Here is a 17,692-nt window from a genome sequence, read left to right as displayed (position 1 = left end):
AAACGTGTGTTTGGATAGGGGGTTGAGATAGGTTGGGTTGGGTTGAACCTAGATTTCATGGTGTTTGGTTGGGAGTTGAGATGGGTTGGGTTAAACCTGAAAGGGAATATACCCCTTGGATGCGGGTTGAACCGAATCCTCAGAAACGAGCGGACGGGGTTGACCCAAATGAGCCATGGTGGCGCGGAGGGAGTTCCGGCAAGCGGCGCGGAGAGAGTTCCAGCTCTGCCCCCGGCCCTCGGCGGCGTGGCCTCAGCTGAAGGAGGAAGAAGGCTGACAAATAGGCCCCACATGTCAAAGACTCAACCCACTTCTAGATATTTTTCCAACCAAACACAAAACTGAAATGAACCCAACCTTGCCAACCAAACAAGAGACTGGGTTCAACCCAACCCGCAAAACTAGAACAGGTTCAACCCATCACACGTCGTCCCCAAACCGAACACACTCTAACTAGCGCATGCACTCATATAGTAATAAAAATGCGGCCTTCTCTTATTTCTCCCTCACTACTCTTCTTTTTCATTCAACCTTCCGCCACTTCCTCTGCCCCGCCGACCACCGCCGCCACCCTTGGCAAGCAATGCCTACATCACTAGCCACCACCCACCGCCCTCCCCGCCGCCTCACTCGATCCCCTAATCCGCATCTGAGGAGTCACCCCCGCAGCCCCATTGTTACTGAGCTCGCTCACCACCCACCATCTGCCTCCGTCACTTGGTCCCCGCCCTCTTCTAATCCTAATTGGAAAAGGAAGAGGTAGACCCCTCACCCACGTGGCCACCAACTCCGCCCACCGAATGTCCTCAGCAGCCTCACCCGCTGCTTGTCCAACTGCCACCACCAAAGGGCGCATGTTAACTAGTTGACAAAAGGAGATAGAAATACTGCGTTCTTTCATAGTGCGTGTAAGGAGAGAAGGAAGCATAATAGAATTGTTCCTTTGAAGGAGAATGGAGGATGGGTGGATTGTGAAGTAGAGAAGCAGGCTTTTGTTACTAATCATTTTCAACAACTTTTCAAGTCCAATGGTCTTAACAACACACAACAATTGTTGGATGTTGTTGAACCGTGCGTCACGAGTGAGATGAATGACTCTCTATTGGCTAAATTCAGTGAAGAAGAAGTTGTAGCTGCACTGAATTCCATTGGGGATTTGAAGGCCCCTGGGCCTGATGGTATGCCGTCTGCTTTCTATAAAATTTTTTGGGATGTGGTTGGAAGGAAAGTAACTTCGGAGGTGCTGCAAATTCTAAATGAAGGTGCACCAATCCCTGCTGAATGGAATCAAACGGTAATATCACTCATTCCAAAAGTTAAGACTCCAGAAAGTGTTTCTGAGCTTCGCCCTATTAGCCTCTGCAATGTGCTTTATAAGATAGTAGCAAAGATCCTCACAAACAGGCTGAAAGAAATTTTACCAAACATTATATCACCTACTCAAAGTACCTTTGTACCTGGAGACTTATATCAGATAATATTCTCATTGCTTATGAAATGACTCACTATCTGTTGAATAAGAGAAGGGGCGAGACTAGTTATGCAGCAATTAAGTTAGATATGAGCAAAGCCTATGATAGGGTTGAATGGTCCTTCCTGGAAGATATGATGAGCAAAATGGGTTTCCCTAGAAGATGGATTGCACTAATTCTAAATTGTGTTACTTCAGTAAATTACAGAATTAAGGTGAATGGTGTACTCACATAGAGCTTCAGTCCAGAACGGGGGCTAAGACAGGGGGATTCACTCTCTCCCTATCTCTTTTTGTTTTGTGCTGAAGGTTTTTCTGCTTTATTGAATCATGCTGAACGTGAAGGAAAAATCGCCGGGGTTAAAATCTGCCATGGTGCTCCTAGTATTTCTCACTTACTCTTTGTCGATGACTCTTTGATTCTCATTCGTGCAAGGAAGGAGGACGCTATGCATTTACAGTCTTTTAGATTTGTATGAGCATTGTTCTGGGCAGGTCAGTAATAAAGCAAATCAGCAGTTTTGTTCAGTGTGAATGCAAGGGGCACAGACCGAGAAGAGGTGAAACAAGAGCTGCATATGGTAAAAGAAACTATGAGTGAGAAATATCTTGGGCTACCGGTGCATGTTGGAAGATCCAAAGGAGGAGCTTTTGCCTATTTGAAAGACCAGGTGTGACAACACATACAGGGGTGGAAGGAAAGAATGTTGTCTTGGGCGGGAAAGGAAGTCTTGATTAAAGCAGTAGCCCAAGCTATCCCGACTTTTGCAATGGGATGTTTCGAAATTACAAAGGGCTTTTGCAATGCAGATTTTGGTGGAATCAACAGGAGGGCAAACACAAGATTCATTGGCTTAGTTGGGAGAAAATGATCAAGCCAAAGAAGGATGGTAGCTTGGGTTTCAGAGATATTTATTCTTTCAATTTGGCTATGCTTGCCAAACAAGGATGGCGGCTTATGCAGTCTCCCAACTCTCTTTGTGTTAAAATTTTGAAAGCCAAGTATTTCCCAAATTCTAGCTGTTTGCAGGCTCATCCAAAAGAAGGAATCTCCTATACACGGAGGAGTATACTTAAAGGCCTTGATGTTCTAAAAGAAGGGATAATTTGGAGAGTTGGTGATGGAGAAGAGGTAGACATTTGGAATGACCCATGGCTTCCAACTGATCATACCTGGCGACCGGTAACACCGAGGGGCAGGAACCTTGTTCGCCGGGTTGCTGAACTTATTGATCCAATCTCTGAAGATTGGGATACCCAGCTGGTCTTGGATACTTTCAGAGAGGAAGATGCAAAAGTAATTTGGCCTTGCCGGTGAATATTTCGATGAGGGATGCCCTTGCCTGGCACTATGACCGTAAAGGGGTCTTCTCGGTTAGGAGTGCCTACAAGATATATAGATGGAACTTACTGTCCAACCAACAACGTAGCGGAGGAATGGCATGCTTGAGCTCAACAAACCAGCAGGAAGATCTGTGGAAGAAGATGTGGAGCATGGAGGTTCCGAATAAAATCAAACACTTTCTGTGGAGAGCTGCACATAATAGCCACCCTCCAAGGTCTAATCTGGAGCATCAAGGAATGGATATCATCAATATGTGTGTTGTCTGCAATTGCGTAGCTGAAGACGGTGGGCACCTCTTTTTCAACTGTGATATGGTGAAAGAACTATGGGCTAGGCTGGGGCTGCCAAGCCATAGAGAGCAGCTGGCAGTCATAGAGTCGGCAAGAGAGGTCATCAGGTATGTTACAAACCTGAAAAGGGAGGAGCAGCTGAAAATGGTAATCGGCTTATGGTCATGGTGGTCAGAAAGAAAAAGGATTAGGGAGGAAGGACAGAGGAGGCCCGTTCATCTTATTGTAAAGGATGTGGAAGTTTATGCGGGGGAAATCTTGCAGTTTCTGACCAAGGTACATAGAAGCCAAATTGTGAAACAACAGAAATGGAGGAAGCCTAGTCCGGAGGTGCTCAAGCTCAATACTGATGCATCTTTTCGAAAGGAGAGTGCTTATGGTGGCTGGGGCTATATTATTAGAGACAATGATGGTTATACTGTCATTGCTGGAAGGGGTAGATTATCACATCTCCTAGATCCTTTCCAAGCTGAGCTAATTGCATGTTTGCAAGGGATTCAAGCTGCCATAGATATCGGTATTAGAAAAATTATTGCTGCAAATGATGTTGTGATGGTGAAATTTACGGTGGAAGCGAAGGATTGGGCTTATCGGTGCCAGGTAGAATAATCCAAGAGATCCAGGAACTTGCTAGTTTAAACTTTGTTTCTTGTATTTTTTCTGCAGTGCCTAGAGAGTGTAACAAGGCTGCCCATGTATTAGCAGCTTTGGGGTGTGAGCGTGAAGAAGGGGACGTTCCATTCTTGGACCTCTTCCTGACTGTATTCGGTCGATTGTAACTGCTGAGATCGATTGTAATGTAACTGCTGAGAGTGCAGTACATGAGTAATGGAATGCATTTCCATTTCAAAAAAAAAGGGCGGAGATGCTCCCTCCCTCCCCTGACGATGGGACGACGCCACCACTGGATGTCGTGCACGTGCTGTCTATTTCCTCCAATCACCAAGCGACGGTATCGGTCGCGGCGGTGCACGCTGGTTGAATACACAGATTTTTGCCACGGCATGCACTAACGTTAACCGACTCGACTGAAATCAAGGATAACCGACATTCATCAAGACCAGCTCTGTCCTCGAATTGCAATCAATCACGATCCGATTTGGACCTGGAGAGAGAAGTCGTCTTGGACGGAATAATCTGCATGCTGACATGCAAGAGTCCTTTTTCAATTTTATTCCGACGTGCAAGAGTTCTCTTGCCGTGCGTAGCACATCCTGATCTGCAATGCAACCGACCTAAAGTGATCCATATATATCGACGACGTCTTGAGGGTTCCAGGCATCGATCATCCAGAAAACCAAAAACCAAACCAAACCGCAAGGCTAGGACTAGGAGCTGTAGATTTGATTTCAGCCGGCGGCCATCTACCTTACCACCAACGCCGGCAAACATGTCGTCGGTACCGCCGCTACTGTCCGCCCCTGGCGCCGGCAAGCCGTCGCGCTCCGCTTCGGCCGTGGTCGCCAAGGCGACGAGGGGCTTCCAGGTGTTCCGCATCGACGGCTACTCGTGGACCAAGGCACTGCCGGGCGGCGAGCGCATCACCTCGGAGCAGTTCAACGTCGGCGGCCGCTTCTGGCACATCGACTACTACCCCAACGGCACCGACGGCTCCAACGACTCCGCCGGCTCCATCGCCCTGTACCTCCGCCTGCAGAACACGTACAAGAAGGAGCGAGTGCGGGCGCAGTACAAGTTCAGCCTCCTCGACCTCGCCGGCAACGAGGCCTACGAGCTCCCCGCCGAGACGGGCATCTTCAGGTCCACCGGCCGCAACCCGCACAACCCCGGCGAGGAGTCCCCGGACCCTGGGTGCGGCTACGCGGGCTTCATCACCAAGGAGGACTTGGAGAAGCGGCGCAACAGCCTCCTCAAGGAGGACTGCCTCGCCATCCGATGCGACGTCGGCGTCACGGAGGTGACGACCATGGCCGTCGGGCCAAAGAACGGGAGGCCGGCGACGATGAGAAACTACCCCGGCGGCTACGGCTACGGCTACGCTGGCGGCGCCGAGTCTCCCGACGAGGACTTGGAGGATGACGGCGGCTCGCACAAGGGCAGGCGTAGTGAGCCGGATGACAAGGAGTACATCCGCCGCTGCCTCTCTGCCCAACGCCGAAAGTAGTGACATTGGATCAGATGCAATCGAATTGGGTGTTATGTTAGGGATTGCATGCGTCCTGTTTTGATTATTTCTTAATAATAAATTATAAATTTTGTTTCTTTCCCTTATTGTTTGGTTTCTTCATTTAAATTATTTTTGGGATTATTTTTTGCGTAAATTTCTTGTTTACTCATACCTATAAATGAGTGCCTACATATAGCCAATAAATTCATGCAAGGAAGTAAAGTTCAACTAAATAACGATCAAGGTGTATATAATAAGTTAAAGAAATTCTGTCTTAAAATATTGATTAGAGGTTTGTTCGGATTCGAACAAATGAGCTTCACCTCATGCAAGACCTCTTTACTATTGCACTATACACTTATTTGTGAGTGCTTGTAATATGTTATCTTTTTATCAACTTTTTGTAATTTTGTACTCCCTCCATTTCAAATTATAAGTTATTCCAATTTTTTTGGAGAGTCAAACCATCTCAAGTTTGACCAAAACTATAGAGAAAATTACAAAGATTTATGACATCAAATCGGTATTACTATAAAAATATAATTAAGGAAGAATCTAATGATACTTATTTGGTATCATAAGTGTTATTATTTTATATTATATAAATTTGCTCGAAACTTGAGATGCTTTGACTTTCAAAAAAAGTTGGAAGAACTTATAATTTGGGATGGGGGAGTATTGGATATTTTGGCCACTTGTTGGTTATCATTTTTGAAATTGAAAAAATAGACAAACGATCTACATGTATCATGAATATCTCAATATTAATGTTTCTTTTGAATTCAATAGTAATGGCCATATCAGGAGGACATAACTAGGTCTTTTACATTATCTTAATCAACATGATAGCTTCACATAAGAGCAACTCCAACAGTTCTCTAAATCTTTTCCTAAAACTTGATTTTAGGCATGACCAAGATGCACGCCCACAGGACTCCATATATGTGTTTTGCACTTCTTCGTGGCTTCTTCTCCTCATCCCCGCTATTTTTCCATATATGGCGTCAAGTCTTTGCCATCCCCATCCTCTGCCCTTGCTATTCCAACCATCCAATAAACTCCAATCAGCGCCTCCACCATCCCTAAAAAGAGGTAAAATTGGTTGTTGTCACCCTTCTCGTGCCCCAGCCACGGTATGGCATGCCCTAACATGACCTCATTTAGCTGCTTGTAACCGCCATTGGTTGACCAAAACCACTGCCTGCATGACATGTTGTAGCCAATGCTAGGCCTGCCATGGACGGCTGTGGCCTAGCTAGCTGTTGCCGACTGCCAATGTCGTAGCTGCAACGACAACACCTCTAGTCGGCCGTAGCTACCATCGGCCGGCCACAGCCGGCGCCAGACGCCCTCTACCATCTGCGCCTGGCCTTGGCTGGCTGTGGCCTAGCATGGGGCGGCCATGGATGGCCAATGGCGACTATAGCCTAGCTAGGGGTAGGTGTAACCTGGCTGAGCTTGGGTACTACTAGCTGTGGTACAACAATATGGTTATGATTCAATATTTTGTTGTTGTTTCATGTGTATGTCATGTTGTCAAACCTGAAACGATAGATCAGGAATTTTTTGGTTCACATGTGCCCATCGTTGATCATAGAAAAGGATAATTGAATTATATAATTTATAGCAAGTTTGTACATGTATTTCATTATAGTTCCAATGTTAACGATTCAGCATGTAAGATATATTTGTATGATTAAATTATTCAACATTTTGCTTCTATTTCAGCTTGTATCAAAGTAATATGAAAAATTATGTAATGTATATCTCATTGTTTTGCATTTTTTATAATTTTTATTGCAATGTCGGGAGGTGGAATTTGAACAAGCATGGTCATTGGTGTGGTTGAGGACATGTCCTTCAATGACCTCAGTATCCCACGTGATGTAGCAAGATTTCCAGGAAAAGTATTATATAAGTCTATCCTTTAGTCATGACTGAAATAATCTTTCCTCATGTTTTAAGTTGTTTTATCAAAGAATTTTCAATTCAGTTCGAGATAGAAAGTATAATATGTGAAAATAGAACATATGGGCCGCAAACCTGGCCGTGGACGAAGCACGAGGCGAGGCGGCACTATGGTGGGCCAGCCAGCCCATAGAGGAGACCGAGCGGCCTGCTCTGGAGCCCGTTTGGATCTATCTTTGGTCGACGTGGTTCTTGGTCCATTACCTTCCTGAATTTCATGATTTTCGTGAGCGAATTCCGTTCTATTGTCGTGGTGTGCTTCCCCCACACTTGTTTCCTGTTAACCTTTATGCATAACATGTGGAGACAAACACATACCCAAAAAGAAATAGAGAGCAAGTGATAATAACAAGACTCCATTAAGATCATAAGGCACTTTATTACACAATCAAACTTAAGCACAAACTTTTGACTAGCTAACACAAACTTTCAACCAATCTAACAACTGAGCTAAATGAGCAACCTAAGCATACTATCTTTAAACACTTGACTTAACCACTCGTGCCTTATCATATCCTATCTCACTCTCACTTCCTAGGTTTGGTAACATAACAATTTAAGACGTTTACATCGTGTTGTAAGCTCTTGTGATGAACGTGTTCTTCGTCGATCATCTGCTCTAAAGTATGGACAAAATCAGTAAAATCTTCAATCTTTTTCTACAGGAGTGCCATGGTCATCTGTGGGCGCTTCTCCTCATTCTCTAGCACAGCTGATGGCACCCTTCTCTTCTTCTCCTTAGGAGGAACAACCTTGATCTGCTCCGGCATAGCCCGGACTCCATCAATGGTTGTACATGGGGTGACCAATTTATACTTCGCACATGTAACATCTCCGAACTTATTGGTCTTGACTCCGATCAGCACCTCATGCCCCTTTGGAGGGAGGAGGTTGATCTCCTTCGTCACCTTGATCAACTTCGGGACATCCAGCTAGGCTTTTGCTAGCACGGCTTGTCTTCAAGAAATAGACGTGGGGGTGGCAGAGCGATCACCGGACGACGGATAGCTTGGACGAAGTAGGATTGGCTTTGATGAACGAGAGCTATCTCTTTTGGAGGAACGACGCTCAGCGCAAGCTCATCAGGCTTCTTATTTAGATCAAAACTGAAGGGGATGATCTCTCTATCGCCCATTGGAACTAGAGAGGAGAGCTTTGCTGCTGTTTGAGATGGAATGCTTTGATGGGATGGTTATGGAGGCAGGCAGGAGTTCATTTATATAGTGGAGAACAACTTGCAGCAGGGGTCAAGATCTATTCATTAAGGTCTCGTAACAAAGGAATATGCGAATGCGGCAAAAAACTATAGGATTATGGAGGGGAAGGTTCAAGAATACACGAGAGAATTGACTGAATGTGAGGCGGCTGACAGTGGGGCCGGTCGGTCTAGAGGTGGGACCGGCTAGTCCCACACGGTGTCCTCCCGTGGAGATTTTTCTCGCGGTGGTTTCTCATCCCTATCTAATCCCAAAAACAATATTTATCTGTTACAAAACGTAAAGAGAATGGCAGTGGTGTAAATCTATGGTAAAATCAGAAAATCTACCTCATCCAAATCCTCAGGTGGTTTTTAGGTTCTAGAAAGATCTTGAGACGGTGGCCATTTACCTTGAGTAATGTACCTTCATCATTTTGAAGTGTTACCGCTCCATGCGACGAATTGCTTATAACTTTGAATGGTCCTTCCCATTTGCTCTGAAGTTTTCCATGCCCGAATAATTTAACCCTATAATTAAAAAGTAATACCTTATCTCCAGGGGCAAACTCCTTATTCTTAATCCTCTTGTCATGTCATCTTTCTATTCTCTCCTTGTATATCTTAGCGTTATGATATGCTTTTTCACGCCATTCATCAAGCTCAAAGAGTTGCATCTTACTCTTGGTTCCTGTGGCTTCAAAGTCCATGTTCCATCATTTGATAGCCTAGTGTGCTTTGAATTCTAGCTCAACAGGTAGATGACAGGTCTTTCCATAGACAAGTTGATATGGTGACATCCCAAGTGGTGTTTTATAGGTTGTTTTGTAAGCCCATAATGCATCGGATGTCGATCCTTCCATGCAGTCTTCTACATAATGTTTTTGATTTGTTTATTCGATGTTTTTGCTTGGCCACTTGTCTGAGGGTGGTACGGAGTAGCAACGTTGTGACGGATTCCATGTCTCGACAAGTAGTTATGAAATTTCTTGTAAGTGAAGTGAGTGTGTCCATCACTAATCACCATTCTTGGAACTCCAAAACGTGAAAATATTGTCTCTTTAAACATCTTTTTGGAGTTCTTAGCATCAGCAGCTCCGCATGGCATGGCTTCAACCCACTTGGAGACATAGTCAACTACCACCAAGATGTATTCACAGTTCTTTGACTTTGGAAATGGTCCCATGTAGTCAATTCCCCAGACATCAAAAAGTTCAATCTGGAGGTTGTTGGTAAGTGGCATGGCATCTCTTGAATTGATATTCATGTGCCTCTGACATGCTCCACATCTCTAGATGAAGTCCTTCGTGCCTTCATATATGGTTGGCCAAAAGAGTCCACTTTGCTAGATCTTCGAATGAGTGTGGAATGCACCTTAATGTCCTCCATATGGTGATGAGTGGCATCGTTCTATGATCTTAATGCCTTCTTCCACCGGTACACACCTTCTGAGTAGGCCATCAGAGCAGACTCTAAAGAGGTATGGTTCATCCCATATGTGGAGACGACTTTCATAGATGAGCTTCCTTTTATTCTCCCCTGGTCGTACATAACCTGCAACCATAAAATTAACAATATTTGCATACTAGGGGTCCGATTTTGTGATCTTGAAGAGCATGTCATCCCATAGAGAGTCATTGATGGGTATTTCCTGCGAATTCTCAAACTGCAATCTGGACAAGTGATCGGCAATAGAATTTTCTACTCCCTTTTTATCTTTTATTTCTAAATCAAATTCTTATAGTAGCAAAATCCATCTTATAAGTTGAGGTTTAGCATCTTTCTTAGTGAGCAAGTATTTCAAGTGTAAACAATCATCTTTGCTCCTACTAAGTAAGATCTAAACTTATCAATAGCAAAAACAACAACCAGAAGTTCTTTTTCAGTTGTTGCATAATTAAGTTGAGGTCATATTAGAGTTTTGCTAGCATAAGCAATTGCATGATGCTTTTTATCTTTTGTTTGTCCCAAAACTGCCCCCACAGCATAATCACTAGCATCACACATAATTTCAAAAGGTAGCGACCAATCAGGGGGTTGAATGATTGGTGCAGAGATGAGTGCTTCCTTAAGAATGTTAAAAGATTTCAAGCATGCGTCATCAAATTCAAAGGGAACATCCTTAGCCAAAAGATTTGTAAGTGGTCTAGCAATGTGTGAAAAATCTTTTATGAAGCAGTGGTAAAACCCCACATGTCCAAGAAAACTGCGGATCCCTCTGATATTTACGGGTGGAGGTAACTGTTCAATTACTTCAATTTTAGATCTATCTACCTCAATCCCTCGTTCGAACACCAAGTGTCCAAGCACTATGCCTTCACTAACCATGAAATGACATTTTTCCAATTAAGGATTAAGTGCTTTTTCTCACATCTTTGCAAAACCTTATCTAAATTTTCAAGACAATCATCAAAAGTTTTTCCATAAACAGAAAAGTCATCCATGAAAACTTTCATGATTTCTTCAATCATATCAGAAAATATAGACATCATGCATCTTTGGAAAGAAGCTGGGGCATTACATAGTCCAAAAGACATTCTACAATAAGCATAAGTTCCATATGGACATGTAAAGGTGGTTTTGCTTTGGTCATCTAGACGGATTGGTATCTGGTGATAAAACCTGAATACCCATCAAGGAAACAGAAGAAAGAGTGATTTGCCTATCGCTCCAACATTTCATCAGTGAAGGGCAACGGAAAATGATCCTTCTTTGTTGCCTTGTTAAGTTTTTGATAGTCAATGCACATCCACCATCCAGTGATGGTTCTTTGGGGGATTAATTCATTCTTTTCATTTTTAACAACAATCATGCCTCCCTTTTTAGGCACAACTTGAACTGGGCTTACCCACTCACTATACGGAACGGGATAGATGATCCCGACGTGCAGAAGTTTCAAAACCTCTTTCTTAACAACTTCTCTCATCGCACTATTAAGCCTACATTGTGGCTCCCTTGAAGGTGTAGAATCTGGATCTGTTGGGATGCGATGGGTGCAAAGAACATGGCTAATTCCCTTAAGGTCTTGGAGCGAGTAGCCAAAAGTAGAACGATGCTTTTCTAAGACAGTTAGCAAGCAAATGGATTCTTCCTGAGAGAGTTTATCACTTATGATCACAGAAGAATCCTTATCATTATTGAGAAAAACATATCTAAGACCAGAAGGTAGGGGTTTAAGCTCAATGGTGGGTTTAGGTGGTTCCAACAATTCATCCAAGGGTTTAGACTCCGTAGGATTTTCTTCTTCCTCCTCGACAAAAAATTGGGCATCATCTTTAAGATTGGGTTCGATCAAATCAAGAGATGCAACCTTAACCTCTCTCATTGAGTCTTCCTCAGGAATTGGCTCAATCTCAGCATTTAGATAATGAGTGATGGGTATAAAGAGTTTAAAGTTTTTCCTAAGTCTTATATTCAACTTCCCTGTTTGTCCTTCTTGAATAAGTCTTTCTATTGGTTGTCCTATCAACAGGTCGAACTCCATGATATCAAAGATATAAAAGATCAAATGAACATTGGTTCGTTTTACTTGGACAGGGAGGACATACAGAATTCCCAAACTTGGAAGAATGTGTCCTGAAAGACTTTTCAACAACTTTGTTGTTGGGGTTAATGGCATGTCTTTCAATAAATCATGAGCAAAAGATGCAGACATGATATTAACACCCACAACTAGATTATAAAAAGCATCGAAAGGAGCTTTGTTGATCTAGCAATGAATGGAAATAGAAGGTGAATCTAGATGAATCACATCAGAGGAAAGCTCTGATTCTTCTAACCATTCATTGGTTATAATAGACACTAGCTCTTTCATATTCTTTTTTAAGGAAAGCTTCCTAAGAAGGGTCTAAAGGTTCTTCATTGGATAATGATTTCCTAGGCTTCTGGGGTCTCCTCATAATATGATACTTCAAGGTATCTCCGTATTCATCAAAAAGTTCATCATCGAATTCAAGCATAAAATCAAAAATTGGAGTTTCCTCCTTTTCCAGTGGATCAGGATTTGGGACAGCTGAGGTTGGTGATGGGTTAGGAAAAAATTTGGGTTCAACTATCTGGGATTCTTCCTCTAATGGCTTCTTTTCTACTTCTTCAGGAGTGTTCTCTAGAATTTTAGTAAGAATGCTTCTCCCCGAATTGGTGGAGACATGCAAGAACGAGCCTCCTGAGGTCATATCAAGACGCTTCGAGGTTTTTCTATCAAGACCCCTATGAAATTGTTGAAGAAGAATGGGGTCTTGAATGGCAAGGTCAGGGCCAGTATTAATGAGAGCATTAAAACGTTCACATGCCATGCCTAGAGATTCTTTTCTTCTTGTTTAAAAGATAGAACCTCTGAACGAAGGCTGGCTACTCTAGAGATGGAAAAGAAATACAAGCAAAAGGTAGAACACAAAGTTTCCCAATCTCCTTGTCTACTCCCTATGGTGAGCTTGTACCAATGTTTAGCTTTTCCCATCAAAGAGAAAGGAAAAAGCTTTCATCTTAAAGTTTCGTCTGACATGCCTGCAATGCGTAGACATGCACAGGTCTGCTCAAACTCATTTAGGTGGGAATAGGGATTTTCATCATCTTCGCCCAAAAAGGATTGATCATGAACCATGTTAATTAAGCACGGGCACAGCTCATAGCCAGGTGTTAGGATAGGCTTTACAGATTCTAGTGGCTGTAGGCGCGCGCTCGTAGGTGCGGCATATTGGTAGATATGGGTAGATTCTAGATCCATGGTAAAAAGAAAAGAAAAGTAAAAGATAAAAGAATAATGATACAAGGTTAAGCTAGGTTCGAAGTTAACTCAGCAACCGTTTCCCCGACAACGGCGCTAGAAATGCTTGTTGGTATGAATTAATGCACACAGAATAATCCGCAAGCGCACGGATAATATACCGATGTAACACTTCAGCGAGAGTAACCTAGTTTTATATCGAACTCGAGGAAACATGTGTGAGACTAACTAAATATAACTTAACCCAACATCATAATCAAGGCTATTTAATAGGAGCGTAGGGGAGATCACAGAGGTCTTCTAGTTCTAACTTCGGTAAGCTTTGTCTTCTATTATTCAATTCTGGGGATATTACTAAATAAAACACAGGCAGAGTATGTTTCCTATAGCAACAATGTCCTGCTAGGCCTACTAACGGGAGGTGGACTATAAAGGATTCAACGAGGCTATATGAGTCACCCTTGCGAGCTACCACCGATTTAGAAACTAGGGTACATCCATGAGTAACCGAGTCTAAGCGCCATGCTTACACTACGAATACTACTTTAACCCAGGAGCTACAAGTATTAGACTATCTCTAGCAGGCAACGCATCACGTGACCTATACCCAAAATGCCTAGTTCACATGAAAGAAATGGCCTCCAATAGAGTAGGCAAAGGGAAGACCCAGTTTGCATCGAAGGTGAGAGGGAACTCAAAAGTGTGTATGTCTCTCTCCTCGACCCAAATCGACGACAGGAGGAGAAGCTCGTCGGACGTGGCTCTTGCTTCGAGGAGGATCACCGGCAAGAAGCACGCGTGGACCACCTCATGATGGCGAGATCTGTCGGCGTGCGGCTCGATCTGGCGCTTCTTGGGTGGCTTAACCTGCTCCTTGTCACCGCTTCCATCCCTAGCCAAGTCCTCCGCCCTATCGGAGCCATCAGAGTACGACGGGGGAGGTGGGGCCCGGTGGTGGTGCTGGTCCGGGGGCAGCTGGGAGAGCTTGACTACGAGCTTGAGCTTGCGCTGGCACCGGTCGGAGGCCGAGGAGCCGACAGCGCCACCGTCGGCGCCAGAGTTGGAGCTGGACGGCTCCGGCGATGGCCCTCGCTAGCGGGGGCGGGAGGACGAGGACAATGGCAAGTCAGAGCTTGAGCCTGCTGCCATCCGTGTCTTGGCCTCCTTGGGGTTTGGTTCACTTGCCTTCTCTTTCTTGCTCGCCTTTCCCTTTTTCTCTCTCTTGCTCGTGGCTCCATCTGGCAGAGGCGAGCGCGGCACTCGGCCTTGGGCGAAGTTGTAGAGCAGGGCGGCGGTGGCGGTGTGGAGCAGAGCAGAGATGGGGAGAGAGGAGAATAAAGGTGGAGCAGAGATGGGCGGAGCTGTAGAGCAGGGCGGCGGCGGTGGCGCATGCAGGGACCCTTTGGGTTGGCTGTTGGAGAATGGAAGATTTGGGTGGGTGACCTTTTTACTATGCCAGACTCAATGCATAGAATGGGTTTTATGTTTGGGTTTGCGTTGTTGGAGATAGCCTTAAAGTATTCAAAGAGAGTCACAACCCTAAAGAACACTGTAAACAAGATGCTTACTTGAATTAGAAGTTGATTACTAGAGAAATCTCAGAAGCAAGCTCAAGAAGAACTTGATTCTGCTAGGGTACAAGCCGTAGAGAGAGCACCGACAGGCCGGGACTCCTCTGAAACTCTTCCCTTTCATTCTATCTCTCCATCTCAAATACAAGACTAGATCCTATCAAGGACTAATCTTCTCTTGATTGCTAGCTCTGATCCTAGTGGAAATATGGATTGGGGTTTCTGGCCCTCAGGCTCTCGGATCAAATGCATCTCCCCTCTGGAGGGGGGTACAGGCAGATATATATAGGCCCCGTGAAGCATCCTGGACCCTCGGATCAAACCGACTTGAATAAACGGCATAGATGCAATCTAGGAGGCGGTAGAGAACCGACATAGGAAGCTAGAGGCTGACTGGTGGGTCCAGGGACCGGCCGGCCTGCATGTGGGACCGGCCAGTGGCTTGGGCTCCGCTTCGGTGGAGGGCCTCCTGGAGTCTTCTCGAGTCTCCCACGTTGTTTATCCTGTGGAATTACGTGATTTTCTTTAACGAATATGTCCTCCTTGGCGGTTTTCTAATTAAATCCTGCTGGAAACATAGATTCACCAAAACTCGTGGAATTTGTCAGTTAAAACCCCTAAGTCTATGTTGGTGATCCATTTTAATCATTTATACAAGTTATATTGACGGTTTGTGATGAATGTTAACTACCGTCAACTGGCACAATATGGAAAAATGATAGGCGCAAGGTAGGTAGGGTTTCCAACTTGTAATTGCTCTGGACGAGCTATTCCCAGTGACCAACAACAGGGCTGGTAGAAAAGCGCTCTTCTCGGATGGCGGAGTAGGGTCGCGCAGCCAGCAGCGGAGACGCCCAGCTCCGTAGGTTGTTGCGCTTCTCTTAGTTCGGTTGTATACCATTTATGTAATATCGAAGTTTGAAATAGTCTGCTAGCTAGGTCCAGTCACAGCTGTAAGACCACCTAGGGCGCTCATCAGAAGCGTATCGTTTGTATGGTTAAACTTTTCTTTTTAATTACAATGATACACAAATCTTTGACGTATTTGAGAAAAAAAAACTCTTGGTAACTGCGCCTATAGTTATGCCTTACAGACGTAGGCTACTGCTTAACTCTGTCAATGTTTCTAGTACTGTCAATGATGTTTCATGCAAAGGCGAAGCCAACCGAAAAATACATCGGCGTTAGCACCACTTGGGGTCAGCCTGTTCGCTCGTAAACGATAGTAAATTTCCAGCCGGAAACAGTGTTTTTTTCTCACACCAAACCAGTCAGTAGTAAATGATCCACGATCGTTTATGGCCTCCCGAACAGGCTGTAAACTAGATATGTAAAATATCCTGTTAAGGAATTATGGGATTCGTTGGGGTCGGCTGACCCCAAAAAAAGGCCCTATCTCTGCACCTGGTTTCATTTATGTCTGCGTAGACCAATGGCTGTGCACCTCGAACAAGATTTGCGTTGGCATCATACAATGAGGGATAGTTTCGTAAGATTCATTATGGATTTATAGCAGGACAATCATTTTATCTAAAAAGCAAAAACTGTTAGTATGAAATGAGGTAAATGTACCTTGTGGATTCCTGTGCTCTAGTTTTTGTAATTTTTTCTTTTTTTTTATTCTTCTCGCTTAATATACAATGATGCACAAATCTCGTTCTTGAAAAAAAAACACTTCCTGTAGAATTTTCAAAACAACATATAGAGAAAGTGTGCGCAAAATGCTACTATTCTGATTCTGCACTGGTTAGAACCATCACTCAGTAACACTTCTGGGCGTAATTAGTAACTCGCGCCTGTTAACATTATATATGTCACTAGGTACTTGATTGTTGTTGACGGCATATGGGATGTATCAGTATGGGACATGATCAAGCCTGCATTGATCAGCAATTATCACAGAAGTGGAATTTTAGTCACAACTTGCAAAGGTAATTTTGCTGAATCCTTTGGCGCTGTTTATAGAGTGCCGCTTCTTTCTGAAGATGACTCCAAAATATTATTCTATAGAAATACATATTTTGGAACTGAAAATGGTTGTTCTTCTGAATATAGAGAATCAACCAGGAGAATAATAAACGAGTGCGGCCGGTTACCATTAGCCATCATTACTTATGCTAGTTTGCTGCCTAATGATTCACCAAACTCACCAGAGGAATGGAAAAAGGTGGCCGACTCTATTGGTTCTGGGTCGTCTGAACTTGGTGATACTGTTAAGGATATGAGAAAAAGACTATCACGCAGCTGTGATGGCCTACCTCGACATCTAAGGACATGTTTCCTGTATCTATTTACTGTCCGGGAAGATTATGTGATTAAAAGAGATAGTTTGATACAGAGGTGGCTATCTGAAGATTTAATCCATGGTCATGGTGGGCAGAACTTACAAGAACTAGGCGAGACATACTTTAAAGAGCTCCTCGATACTGGCATGATCCAGTCAATAGAACAAGACAATGATGGCAAAGCTCTTGCTTGCAGGGTACCTGGTGTGATGATCGATCTCATTTTGTCATTTGGAATGGGTGGTCGGAGGCTTGCTCCAGTTTGAAAGACTGGCGCTTCGTCAGTGAGCTTTGGTTTCGGTTATAGTATTACAGTAAACGTGGGCCGGTCTTGAAACCTATAGAGCCCATCATAACTATACAGTGGTAGGCCTGATTATCAATAAGCTAAATAGGCCTTGTAGTGCTGATTCGATGGCTGCCCTTCCAGTCTACAAGAATCTCATGTGCGAACACTATACCGTAACCTATCTGTAGCGTCCTACGGATGGTCGGTATAAATGGGTATACCGACCTACAGCCCGTTATGTCACTGATAGTGGCGTCGCTATAAACTTATAACGACCGACCCACTTGTAGTGACTGACCATTGAACAGTACTATATAGATATTGCGACCGACCAACGCCATTTGCCCAATTGTAAACTTATACCGACCAATGGTTTGACTATATATAATTATAACGACCAACTGTCAAACGTTATTCATACAAG

At 44.1% G+C, this 17,692-nt stretch overlaps 3 protein-coding genes across 3 annotated transcripts; all 3 read left to right on the top strand.

The window, feature by feature from the left end:
- The first annotated feature begins 2,908 nt into the window (after positions 1 to 2,908).
- Positions 2,909 to 3,808, top strand: LOC136469125 (uncharacterized). The gene is made up of 2 exons (XM_066467443.1): positions 2,909 to 3,706; positions 3,773 to 3,808. Exons 1-2 carry the CDS (start codon positions 2,909 to 2,911, stop codon positions 3,806 to 3,808), a joined length of 834 nt encoding a protein of 277 aa, XP_066323540.1.
- A 688-nt stretch (positions 3,809 to 4,496) lies between these two features.
- On the top strand, positions 4,497 to 5,231 carry LOC136469124 (BTB/POZ and MATH domain-containing protein 1-like). Its single transcript, XM_066467442.1, has one exon. It carries the CDS (start codon positions 4,497 to 4,499, stop codon positions 5,229 to 5,231), a length of 735 nt encoding a protein of 244 aa, XP_066323539.1.
- A 9,210-nt stretch (positions 5,232 to 14,441) lies between these two features.
- On the top strand, positions 14,442 to 17,245 carry LOC136469123 (disease resistance protein RGA5-like). The gene is made up of 2 exons (XM_066467441.1): positions 14,442 to 14,557; positions 16,516 to 17,245. The coding sequence occupies exons 1-2, from the start codon at positions 14,442 to 14,444 to the stop codon at positions 17,243 to 17,245; spliced, it is 846 nt and encodes a 281-aa protein (XP_066323538.1).
- The last annotated feature ends 447 nt before the right edge of the window (positions 17,246 to 17,692 follow it).

Source organism: Miscanthus floridulus, chromosome 8, assembly GCF_019320115.1.
Source record: "Miscanthus floridulus cultivar M001 chromosome 8, ASM1932011v1, whole genome shotgun sequence".
Lineage (NCBI taxonomy): Eukaryota > Viridiplantae > Streptophyta > Magnoliopsida > Poales > Poaceae > Miscanthus > Miscanthus floridulus.
Note: the sequence above shows the minus strand (reverse complement) of the source record. Positions and strands in the feature narration are given on the sequence as shown.